We start from the raw sequence: 13484 nt of genomic DNA, 5'->3' as shown, positions 1-13484 counted from the left end.
GATACAGTAAATCTAATCGGTAGTTTTGGAGTTATTAAAGAAAAAAGATGTATCTGTATCTAGAGGCGCAGATCCACCAGGGTGGATCCGAGGATCCATGCACCAATAGCAATGATGTGACTGGCTGGCCGCAACCTGACAGGAAAGTTGTAGCTGCCATTTTTTGTATCCAGTCTTCGTACCGGGGCCAAAAATGAAATGTAAAAATGACAGAAGGGGTTAGTTTAGAGGTAATGTGAAAACACAGGACTGGTGGAGGGGCCTCTGAGGGACCCCTTAGGGTCAAGAAATTGCCCCCCAATTTGTTTTTGGTGGGGTGTACAGTCCAACACAGCCACTCATACACCCGCTCACACACCTAATTACAAACCCATACAACCATTCACACACCCATACAGCTACTCACACACCCACTCACAGACCCACAAACAACTCAACAACTCACAACCCACACAGCCACTCACACATGCACTCACACACCCACTCACACCCACCCATACAGCCACTCAAACACACACATACAGCCACACACCTACTCAGAGACCCACAAAACCATTCAAACACCCACTCACAGACCGACACATTCACTCACACACTCACAAGCCCACTTACACAATCAACCACTCACACACACCCACTCATACACTCACTTACCCACACACAGACCCACAAAACCACTCGCACACCCACTCATTGACCCACACAGCCACTCACACATGCACTCACACACCCTCTCATACACTCACAAACCTGCTTACATACCCACACAACCACACACACTCGCTCACACACCCATACAGCCACTCACACACCCACAGCTTGGGGTTGGCTGCATGTGGAGGGTTGCCTGCAGGCCCTGCAGCCAACTGCCACCATGCACAGCTGAAGGCCGTGTGAGCATGGGGTTGACTGCACGCACAGGGGTTGTAATTTCACTGCAAATGCTGCAGTGATATTATCAATGATGCCACAGAAGATATCATGAGTGATGTAATATGTGAAGTAATTAACAGTGCAAGTAGAGGGCGTGAGTTATAGTTACCTTGCTTTATCTATTTCTTTTAGGATTTTAATATGTCTTTTTTACCAATATGTTTCTTTTCCATTTTCACCATGCTTATTTTCTGGGGTATTTGTGCAAATACCAAAATGTTTCGAATGTTTTCATATGTATCCTGTGAGATATACAACTGTGTAATTTTCAAACTTTTCAGTGAATTTAATTGTCATTATTATTACTCAATTAAGTGGCATTCCTTGATGCACAATGCATTCAGTTGCTCGGTGCCAGAGGCCAAAAGCTGTGTCCAATTGCTATAGGTGGTAAACCACCACTGTGTACTATGCATGCGGCTGAGCACAACAAAGGTTGCATGTAGGGGAGGCTTACATGTATTAGACACCCACTGTTAAGTGCCAATCCCCACTGCACAGAACCTCTGGAGGCCCAGCACAGGGGACTAGGCCTTGAGCCCATCCAAATTCAGGTAGGAATTCATCGCTGAAAGAAGTTGGGCGCAGGAAAGTGCAACGCGCATCAGGCAGTAAACTCCTACATGGGTAGGACACAGGATGTGCCCAACCGACTATATTTGAAAAGCTAATGCTGCACATGGAAGAAGCATGCAAGGCAGCCACCCCTGCTGTGCATGACCTTTGGCTGTGTGCAACAGGACTAGTCGGGTGACCTGGGCGCTGTGCCTGCACCTAACCCAATCTGTGTTTTAATCTCATTTTATTTGGTCCTGAAGTTTCTTTTTTTTGGTGACGTGATATTAGCAATGTTAGTGGTGAGGTCATAAGTAATGTCATCAATCATGTGCCTTTTGATGACATGATTGATAGCATATTTGACATCATACGCAGTGCAAATGCATGAAATGAGTTACAGTTTCTGCCAAAAACCATAGTTGGAGAATTTCAGGGATTTGTAGCATTTAAGCCAAAAACATAACTCACTTTCTAATGGCCTGTATTTTAACAAATGCCTAGGTTTATATTGGCACTTAAATACCAGACTCTGCTGCACATAACCTTTGCCAGTGCAGAGCTGGGACTATGTCCAAGACCTAGCCTGAGGTCAGCTCCGACACCAAACTCACTATGGCCATGCGCAGCAGAGATTGACTGCATGGCCTCATCTCAAGCCTGGTCATGCACCAGAACAATGTGGGCCGCCCTTCCCTACTCTGCATGGCCTTTCGTAGTGTGCAGCAGGGAAGGGTGCAGGGTAATGCCTGGAGCCAGAACCTGTGTCCAACCCGCCAACTTCCACAAATTCCATGGCTAGCAGGGATGCATGTAGGAACTGGCCTGAGGTCACCAGGTACAGGCTGGGAACAGGCCTGGCCGAGGTGAGGACCTGTGTCAGACCTGCTACATGTTGATGATGAGCGCTGAGACAGCGAATGTCTTGATGAAATTGGCCCCTCTGCGATGAATGACTTGTTATTGAATGATGTGCAGAACCATTTCTCAACATTAACAGTGCCCTCAATTGTGTTCTTGACAGCAATATCTGGATGTTCTGCAATTTAAACACTGAGATAGGGTGAAAACCGATCCTTAACGTCGAGCAAGTGGGTAGCATGATGGCCCTCAAAGACAAAATTTACAATGCTGAAAGGGCCCAGTGGACATAACTAGAGTGGCTGTGATTACTGTACTACTTCCTGTCCAAGGCTATCCTTCTTCTGCAGCCCCTAGAGATTGATGGATGTGTACCAGATGAAGAAACTTCTTCAATGATTGCTCTTTGAAGCTCTTATACAACCACGAATTTCTGCTGCCTTAAAGTCATGTACCATCCTCCCTCTGGGGTGAATGAACTCTTGATCCATCAGGATTCTCCTGGGCATCCTCAGGCAGCAGGTACATTCTTTCATTGAGTAAGAGTAGGGCAGGCAGACCATATAGAGTGCAGGTGGGTCATTGGCTGAGCTGTTTGTCCCACAGATTGGCCACCTAACAATCAGAAGTGACCCATTGATGACAAAAAAAGGAGTTGATAATGTAGGGAAAAAGAATCTAAAAAAAGACGTCCAGTGAATTATTTTAGGAAATGTTTTGGAAAAAACAAATATTTAAAAAAAATGTGTGTCTCTGCCAGAAGTATCCTGAGATCCCCTCAGCATGTGAAAGTAAAAAAAGATCTGTGGGTCTCTAGCATCTGCCAAAACAAAGCATGGAAGGAATGGGGAAGATTGCTGTAATCGTAAATTGTGACTAATTGATGGTCTGATGCCACTCTAGAATAACCCTTTAAGGCCTCATCCACTGGGTCATCACAATAGGGACTCTTGCTTCTCTGCGAAGGCTCCACTGTATCTAGGGCCACACCCTACTATATATCCGCTAAAAGATAAGGTGTTTGAGCTCCAAAAAAAAAACCATACACCACAGCTCACAAATGGCTCGACATAGCATGTATGTCAAATCAGGAGGCTGGTCTCTATAACCCTAGGGGTAATCCTGTTCTTGAAGATAAAAAAGAAGATGTGGGAATAAATAGCCTAATAATCTTCAGCAATGGAGGAGGATTCTTCCAATTTTTTAAAGGCCTAAAAAGGCTTAAATTGAGGTCAGTTAGCTAGACAAAGCAGTCCCACTACACCAGTCCCTGGTTGTCCCTAAATTTACCTACACCTCCGTCCACTACACAGAGATTGTAAAAAAATGGGCACCATGTTAGCACTTACATCTGCATTGCAGGGTCATTTATTGCTCAATTTACTGCATATCCATTGTCCCAGAGCTATCCAAGGAAGACTGCTGGGGTTAACAAATCTACGGGGTGTTTGGCAATGCCTCTTATTCTTCTTGTGCCTCTTGTATTTCAGAGTTTTGTGTCCATTTGAAGAGATTGCTGTCTGGTTCAGGTGAGCATTTTAATGCTAGATGTCCATAGAATGTGATAGGCTCCATCCCCAGCATTACTCCCTAATGTTATCAGACAATGCAAAACTTGTTCCGCTATCCCATGTTCAGGGAGTGAAGTTTGCTTGACCTATCAGTGTGCAAGACCTGCAGCTCTGCACGCAGAAGGGAATACATTTTTAATCCCATCATGCAATGGCGACTTGGTCCCCCTGTCCATCAAACAACATCCTCTCAATTTAATGTTCCCACAAATATACACAGAATCAATATATCGAGCCAAAACATGAAATTTGATATACAGCACCCATTTATTAAACAAGGTTACACCGAATTATACCAATACATTCTCTCTTCATATAAATATGCATTAAATTCAGAACAAAATTGTATTAATCCAACTTCCTCATCAAAATACACACTTACATGAGATACTTTACCCTACATACATATGTGTCCTTGTTATTGTAATTCTAGTACATCCAAATCCTTCACAGCCATCCATCTCTCATACCCACTCACTATTCCAACAAACCATCCAACTCAAACATACACATATTCCTCTGCCCCTTAGGTCACTGGGTTCAACAAAACAAAACCATTATCTTGAATATCCCCAAAACTGGTGTTCTTCATTTCTTTTCCTATCCCCTGAGGGATTAATAAAGAAAAACAGTGCCATCGGTATTAATAGTAAAATACATTGATGATATGTACAAAAGGTTTCTGTTTAGAGTTTTCATCTAGATTCAGCATGACACAAGATCCTATTTAATTAAACGCGGTTGAAACAATATCCATGTCTAACGTCTATCTCACATACACTGCTGACACGTGTTTGGGTGAAACCCAAAGATGGAAACCAACTTCATCAGGGCGCTGACAATCCAACCAGGGAGACACCATGAGGAAAACAATTACATAAAACTTTTCCACAATAGTTATCGCTAGACAGTTCTGAAATAAAATTATAAGGCTTGAGTTAACAAACCTACTTTATAAAGGCCACATGAATTAAAAATAACATTAGTCCAACAATCATCATCACCACATGTTGCAAGCTAGTGCACCAATTGTATTACTCAAACTTCATGCACATACAGAAAATTACCCCTATAGAGAGCCCCAAACCAATCATACACACATTCAGGGGTGGCACGCCCCCCCCACCTCCCCCGCCAGGAGCAGGTGTTTCTAAAAACATAATAAACTCTGTTCATTATGTTTTTACTATAAAAGTGGGCGGGCCACAGACATAACAGGGACGGAGGGGGAGTGCAGACCCCCCTCAATGCGCATGTATGTTTGGCCGGTCATCTTGGGCCAGCTAAACATACATGCGCAGTAGGGTTTCTTCAACCCGGCACTATGTTGCCAGGCTGGTGGAGACCAGGAAGAGACTCCCAGTCTGCCTGGGAGTGCCCTGGCTGGGCACTCCCAGCCAATGCTGACGCTGCTTTGAGCAGTGTCAGGATTGCCCACAGGGCCACAGGGCAAGCGGGGAGCCTGTGCCTGCAGACAGAGGAGAGCAAAGCGGATAGAGCAGTGTGGCGCAGGAAAAAGGTATGTTTTATTAATTTATTTATTTATTGTCCTCCCCACTCCCCGACAACTGTTTATTTAAAATACACATACAGGAAGAAAATCATGAATGACGTAATCAGTACCGACAGACAGATGAAAAGGAAGAGCCATCTTAAAGTGGGCTATAAACGAATCTTATCGCTGTTGCAATGATAGCTGCTAATATACTGGAAACCACATGAGAAAAGACGCCAATAACCAACCAAGAAAGATATATGGACAGTAAAAAGATGGGAGAGACACAGACAAAGAATAAAGGCGAATAGTGGAGCAGGGTCGGTACTATAGACTGGCATAAGTAAAATATGACAAAATGAAATAGGAATAATGATACAAAACAAAACAAACCATGTTAGAAATTGGGTCTTTGGTTGACAGTCAGGTTTGCCCCCAGTTCAAGCAAGGACCCTCACTTTAGTCAAGGTAAAAGAGATTCACCCTCAGCTAACCCCTGCTTACCCCCTTGGTAGCTTGGCAGAGCAGTAGGCTTAACTTCAGAGTGCTAGGTGTAAAGAATATGTACCAACACACACGGTAACTTAATGAAAACACTACAAAATGACACACCAGTTTGGAAAAATAGGAAATATTTATCTTAACAAAACAAGACCAAAACGACCAAGATCCGACATACACAAGTCAAGTAATGAATTTTTAAAGATTAAACTCAAAAATAGCGCTTAGAAACCCAAAATGCTTTGATGAGGTGTTAACACAGCATCGTGACGGAGTCTTCCCAACAAGCCGACACCAGCGGCGCCGGAGACGGAGTCGCGTAGACCCCCAAGTACAGTACCTTGGGTGGAGAGTGAAAACAAGTCGATGCGTGAAGTCAGGGATCGCGATGTCGGTGCGAAACGTTGAATCCGTGCACTTCGAGCGGCGTCTGTCAAGACGTGGTGCGGCGACTTTCACGGAGTTGCGGACTTCAGCGGGGCTGCAGTGGCGTCGGGCCTGCGAAGTTCGTCGCGTTCCGGCGGAGATCACGGAATCAGTTGCAGGCGGCGTCACCGGATTTTGCAGCGGTGTCGGTCCGAAGTCGTCCGAAGTCGATTTACTTGGATTTCCACCAGCCTTCCTTTCAAGGACCCAGGGACTGGATAGGGCACCACTTGTCAGAGCAGGAGTCTCTCCAGAGACTCCAGGTGCTGGCAGAAAGAAGTCTTTGCTGTCCCTGAGACTTCAAACAACAGGAGGCAAGCTCTAAATCAAGCACTTGGAGATTTCTTGACAAGATAGAGGGCATACAAAGTCCAGTCTTTGCCCTCTTACTCTGGCAGAAGCAGCAACTGCAGGATATCTCCACAAAGCAGAGTCACAGGCAGGGCAGCACTTCTCTTCAGCTCTTCATCTCTTCTCCAGGCAGAGGCTCCTCTTGTTTCCAGAAGTGTTCTAAAGTCTGTGGTTTTGGGTGCCCTTCTTATACCCAATTTCTCCTTTGAAGTAGGCCTACTTCAAAGTAAAGTCTCTTTTGAATGTAAAATAGTGCCTTGCCCAGGCAGACCACAGACACTCACCAGGGGTTCGGAGACTGCATTGTGTGAGGACAGGCACAGCCCTTTCAGGTGGAAGTGACCAATCCTCTCCTCCCTCCTAGCACAGATGGCTCATCAGGAAATGCAGACTACACCCCAGCTCCCTATGTGTCACTGTCTAGTGTGAGGTGCAACCAGCCCAACTGTCAAACTGACCCAGACAGGGAATCCAAAAACAGGCAGAGTCACAGAAACGGTATAAGCAAGAAAATGCTCACTTTCTAAAAGTGGCATTTTCAAACGCACAATCTTAAAATCAACTTTACTAAAAGATGTATTTTTAAATTGTGAGCTCAGAGACCCCAAACTTCACATGTCCATCCACTCCCAAAGGGAATCTACACTTTAATCATATTTAAAGGTAGCCCCCATGTTAACCTATGAGAGGGACAGGCCTTGCAAAAGTGAAAAACGAATTTAGCAATATTTCACTGTCAGGACATATAAAACACATTACTATATGTCCTATCTTAACCATACACTGCACCCTGCCCTTAGGGATACCCAGGGCCTACCTTAGGGGTGTCTGACATGTAAGAAAAGGGAAGGTTTAGGCCTGGCAAGTGGGTACACTTGCCAAGTCGAATTTACAGTTAAAACTGCACACTCAGACACTGCAGTGGCAGGTCTGAGACATGATTACAGAGCTACCTATCTGGGTGGCACAACCAGTGCTGCAGGCCCACTAGTAGCATTTGCTTTACAGGCCTTGGCACCTCTGGTGCACTTTACTAGGGACTTACTAGTAAATCAAATATGCCAATCATGGATAAACCAATCACATGCAATTTACACAGGGAGCACATGCACTTTAGCACTGGTTAGCAGTGGTAAAGTGCTCTGAGTTCAAAAGCCAGCAGCAACAGGTAAAAGAAAATTAGGAGGCAGCAGGCAAAAAGATTGGGGATGACCCTGCATAAGAAAAGGAGTCCAACAAACCACAATGGTGGATGGGAAATGCACACCATAAAGGAACTGGTGGCAAGGACACATAGACGATTAGAAAGCACTGCTCTAAGAAGCAAGCTTACTTCAATAAAGAGAAGGAAAACTACTTCATAATAAAGGATGGTGTGGAATCCAAGAAACATCCACCCTTGACACTCCCAGGCCCAAAAAGTGCAAGTACTGCAGAAAGTAGTAAAAATGTGTTGCCTGTGGGAGAGTGGCTGAGATAGGAAAAGGATCTGGAGAGGCAACACAGATCACCAATCTGGTTTAGAAGATTACATTTCTACTACTTCAGGTAATCGCATTCTCCCAAGGGATACGTTTATTGAGTCCATGTCTACATGTGCTAAGGGTAAATAACCAGGAGACTTCTCTCTTTCTAGAGAATGTCATCTCATCCTGTCCTTTTGGGACCTTCACCTTCTCCAGAACGGCCCAAGGGATCTCTTGCTCTGTGTGTTTCCTTTGCATTCAGTGTTCAACTAAGGGTGCTCCCACTTTATTGTTGTGATGGCAGATTTATGTTATGCTCTGTGAAACGAGTCCTAAATTTGCATCCAGTGTCTCCTACATAGCATAATTTACATGAGCAACAGATGAGATAAACTACACTTGATGTTCTACGGGTAGTCATGTCAGATAGAATAATTTCCATTTTCCACATTGTAATGTGCTGGCCACAATTGCTCCTGTCCACGCCTGGCATGATCCACACATCAACCTTAGGTATATGGTGTTTCACCAGCAGGTTCCGTAGGTTGCAATTTTTCCTAAAAGCAAACATTGGTCTTGGCATCCTACCACGTGTGATATCCGTGTTCAGGATGTGAAACTGAGAGTTGATTATTTGTCTAATTCTATGATTTAGGTTGGAGTGCTACACCACACACAGAACCAATTTCTCCTCATTGTTATTAGTTCTCTCTTGAAACATACTGTCTCTATTGTAGTACGTGGCTCATTTAAAAGAGTCACGTCCTTACTGTCTAGGATATCCTTGTGCCAATAGTTTGTGTTGTAGTGTGTCTGCATTCAGATTGAAATCCTGCATATTGGTACAATTTCCACATAATCGTAGGAATTGACTTGGTTCTCCTGCACAGCAGCAAAACTAGGCTCTATCAGATGCAGCATAAGCTACTCAAAATGGAGGAAGAAAGGTTGACAATGGAAGCAAAAAGCAATAAAAGTGCCAAAAAGAACTAGGACAAAGGCCCCAGATGAGAATTCATTGAGTGGGAGAAAAGCACGTACCAATTCACACTACACAGGGGAAGAAAATGGAACAGAGAGTGGGCATAGTGGCGCATGGAAAAGGTGGCTCTGCATATATTATATACATACAAAGCTGTGATTTTACAGTTTAGTAGTAATTTCTATAGCCCTACTACTGGGTGGCCTGCCACTCTCGGAGCCGCTCCGACTCCCACCGACCACTCACGCAATATAGGATTCATCTTGGACTCCTCATTATCCATGACCCAGCAAGTCAACGCCATCTCCTCCTCCTGCTTCAACACTCTCCGCGTCCTCTGAAAGATCTACAAATGAATCCCCACAGAAACCAGAAGAATAGTCACCCAAGCCCTCGTAAGCAGCAACCTGGACTACGGCAATGCCCTCTACAGAGGAACCAAGGCCAAACTCCAGAAGAGGCTGCAACGCATCCAGAACGCCACATCCTGGACATCCCCTGCAACTGTCGCATCACAGGCCATCTGAGAAGCCTGCACTGGCTCCCAGTCAACAAGAGAATCACCTTCAAACTCCTTACCCATGCTCACAAAGCACTGCACAACACCGGACCAGAATACCTCAACAGATGGCTCTCCATCTACACCCCGACCCGGCATCTCCACTCTGCCGACCTCGCCCTCGCAACCGTCCCATGCATCCTCAGAACTGCAACCGGTTGCAGATCATTCTCGCACCTCGCCGCCAAGACGTGGAACACTCTCCCTACCCACCTGTGTAAGACAAAAGACCTCCTTACCTTCAGGAGACTTCCCAAGACCTGGCTGTTCAAGCAGTAGCAGCAACCCCCCCCCGACCTCAGCGCGTTGAGACCCTCATAGGTTAGTTCTGCGCTTTACAAATTTCCTGATTGATTGATTGGCAGCAATCCAAAAACATTGAAAATGGACTACAGCTGTGACAGCAGAAAAGCTCAAAACATGCCTTCAAAAATATATTTAAAAAAATAAAATTATTGACTAATGTTTAGTAAAATCGATACGCCCAAGAACGTGATTTTAAGGATATTTGACATAAATCGAGGTACAATATGAAGTCACCAAATGTAATTTAAAGGAAAACCCTGACACTAGAATTCCCTATGCGACGTACAATTTAACCTTTAGTTAAGCGTTCTTGTACCCTCCATGACTAGGACAAATGTTAAGTATATTAATATGGCACACTGGCATAGATCCTGTATTGGAAAGGAGTTAAAAAGTCAAAAGCAAGAGATTGCTATTTACATTTTGCTAATTGGGCAAATCTTTGTTTAGAAATAAATACATTCTTAAAACAGTAACTGAAATACACATTTTGTGCATGTCCGTATGCCACAGTTTCTGCAAATGCATAAAAGAGCCTGGTCGCAACAAAAGCTCTGTTAGTTCAGTCTTTAGCTGTTTTCTATCATCATCATCATCATATCAAATGTCTAAAGCTCTCAGCTATTACAAAGAGTCTCCCGGTGCTTAATTTGCGGGTCCTTCTCCTTAAACGTAAAACAAGAGAAAACCACAATCTGTAGGCTAGCCCGAAAAGCCAAGTTTGAGAGACTTTCCGAACTGATGCTCGTTTTCGGTCTCACAAAATGCAGAGGGAGGCTATTGGTAAGGAACCCTGTTTGAGGATGGCTCTTCGAAGTCTCTTATTATTACAGGAAACTCTATACACGGGTGACATCACGGTACAGCACAGCTGTTCAGAGAAGCGCGCATCAGAGAAAATCTAATTCGTAGTCTACAACATTTTCGATGACATAATAGAGAGCAAATACCCCTAACTGTGAAATGTGGAAAACCACAAAAACAATTTTTGTTTACACATCTTTCCAACTTAAAAAACATGGAATCTTTGTTGTGAATTCCCCTTTTCGAAGGCAGAAACATTATTTACTGTATATTTTTAAATACTGTGCCCCTTAGTTTTCTCTCAAAGTTAAATTATATGACTAATTAAAACATTAAAATATTGAACAACTATTGCCTTGTTGTACATACCAAAATTCGTTTTTAATTCGATGAATTCTTCCTCCAGTTGGGTAAGTGCTTGTTGTTCGGCATCATCTTCCAAAAAAGGATCATCTGCTTCTGTGGTATCAACAGATTCTATTTCTAAAATCTCCGAAGCTGCTCTAGATAATGGTCGAGGAGCTGCGCTGGCTGGGCGGGAAGCTTTAGAACATGTGTCTCTAGGAGTTCTTGCAGATAAAGGTCTCTGGAATTTATAACCTGCAATGGAAAACAAAGAGAAAGTGTATGACTTGTTATTAAATACGGGGATGCTTATGAGTGGAGAATGTACGTTTCACAAATACATTTTTAAAAATCTGTGAAATACTACATGTTGTTTCTTTTCTCACACACTTGGGTAATCTCGTAATACTAAAGACACAGCCTGTTCAAAGTACAGCATAACACAGAGTAACCTAACACGATCAAACCTACTTGAAGAGCGTTGTACAATCTAACTTCAACATTATCCCCTCCCTCCCAGTTTGAGCTGCTGAAGTTTGGGACTAGTTTGCATCTAGTTACTTTGCGGATCATATAGAGGGCGGTTGCTAAAATCCAGGTGGGCTCCAATAATAGTTCTAGTAAAGGTCGCTCTGCCACTTTCGTTTAATTAAAGCTAAACTCCATGCAATTATTTGCCCTTTTGGAGTTGGGTTGTTCTTAATACATACTCACAAAAATGTGTTGGGCTTTGTCAGTCTTTACTATAAAATCAGCTGCAGATCATGAGTAGCATGTCTGAACCCCTTATTATGAATTCTGCTTGACAGCATGTAAGGCAATTACTGATATTGAAAACAGGTGTTTTTACAAAATCAGTGAAAAGGTGAGCTTATCAAGCTGGTGTCGATTGAAACATGGGGTATCTAGCTCAACTAATGTGCTTTGGAGTCTCCTTGTTTTTCCTAACTGCGAAAGAGTCCGAATGACAGAGTGTAAGAGTGAGGGCAAGAGTGTGTGAGAATAAAAAAGTACAAGTGAGTGAGAATAAAAGACAATGAGAAAATATATGTGAGCAAAAAAGAGGTGTTGCCCTTGTTAACATATTATCTGGTAAAGACTATCTAGCTGCAGATTCCTTACCTTTCAATTCCCTGGCGTCAGTTTTTAATCAGGAATCTTTTTGCTGAGCAATACCCTGCACGCGGTGTCGGTTGGTGTTGTTCGGATCCGCGTGCGTCTTCCAGCTCCGCGTGGCTTCATCAGCATCAGTTGAGCTGTCTGTGACGTCATGGTCGCCTATAATGGCGCCACCCCGGCGCGCGTACATCAGTTCTTTTATCCACATAAGTTCCACGTCAGAGGATATAACCAACATTTGTCTGTGCAAAACTAAAGCCCTGGTGTGTGTGTGTGTGTGTGTGTGTGTGTGTGTGTGTGTGTGTGTGTGTGTGTGTGTGTGTGTGTGTGTGTGTGTGTGTGTGTGTGTGTGTGTGTGTGTGTGTGTGTGTGTGTGTGTGTGTGTGTGTGTGTGTGTGTGTGTGTGTGTGTGTGTGTGTGTGTGTGTGTGTGTGTGTGTGTGTGTGTGTGTGTGTGTGTGTGTGTGTGTGTGTGTGTGTGTGTGTGTGTGTGTGTGTGTGTGTGTGTGTGTGTGTGTGTGTGTGTGTGTGTGTGTGTGTGTGTGTGTGATATGCAGCTAGATAGCATCTCTACCAGATAATACGTTACCGAAGGTAAGTAACTTGTTCATCTGACAGAGACATCTAGCTGCAGAGTCCTCATCTTTGAATAGATACCCAAGCCATAACCTGCTGGGGGTGGGCTGCAGATACTACTCCTTAAACTAAGAAGTCCTGTGGGACTGAACAGGCAAAGTGCCCATCTCTTCGTACCCAACTGTCCAGGCAGTAATGTTTTGCAAACGCGTGCAAATACGTCCACGTTGCTGCCCGACAGATCTCCAGGACTGGTACGCCTCGAGCTAGCCCAGTGGTAGCAGCTTTGCCCCTGGCAGAATGAGCCCGCTAGCCCTCAGGAGGCTGCTTCTTGGCCAATGCGTAGCAGATTTTGATGCAGAGAACGACCCAGCGTGAAATGGTTCGCTTCTGCACTACCTGACCCTTCTTTGCTCCAACATACCCCACAAAGAGTTGGACATCCACCCAGAAATCTTGTGCGTTAAAGGTAGAACGACAATGCTCTTTTTGGGTTCAGTCGATGGAGTCGCTCCTCTTCTTTAGAGGGATGCGGTGGCGCAAAGAAGGTGGGCAGGGTGATGTTCTGACCCAGATGAAATTGGGTCAACGCCTTGGGGAGGAAAGAGGCACGAGTTCTGAGTACCATCTTGTCT

The 13484-nt window shown here is 44.3% G+C and overlaps 1 protein-coding gene across 2 annotated transcripts in view; it reads right to left on the bottom strand.

The window, feature by feature from the left end:
* The window catches only part of ZBBX (zinc finger B-box domain containing), a 440192-nt gene that overhangs the window by 32426 nt on the left and 394282 nt on the right, over positions 1-13484 (bottom strand). For both annotated transcript variants that reach the window (XM_069213223.1, XM_069213224.1), the window contains exon 18: positions 11180-11410. In XM_069213223.1, the coding sequence (XP_069069324.1) occupies positions 11180-11410 (231 nt within the window). The remainder of the gene's footprint in view (positions 1-11179; positions 11411-13484) is intronic.

The sequence above is a fragment of the Pleurodeles waltl genome, chromosome 11, assembly GCF_031143425.1.
Source record: "Pleurodeles waltl isolate 20211129_DDA chromosome 11, aPleWal1.hap1.20221129, whole genome shotgun sequence".
Classification (NCBI taxonomy): Eukaryota; Metazoa; Chordata; class Amphibia; order Caudata; family Salamandridae; genus Pleurodeles; species Pleurodeles waltl.
This window is presented reverse-complemented; position numbering and strand designations above follow the sequence as displayed.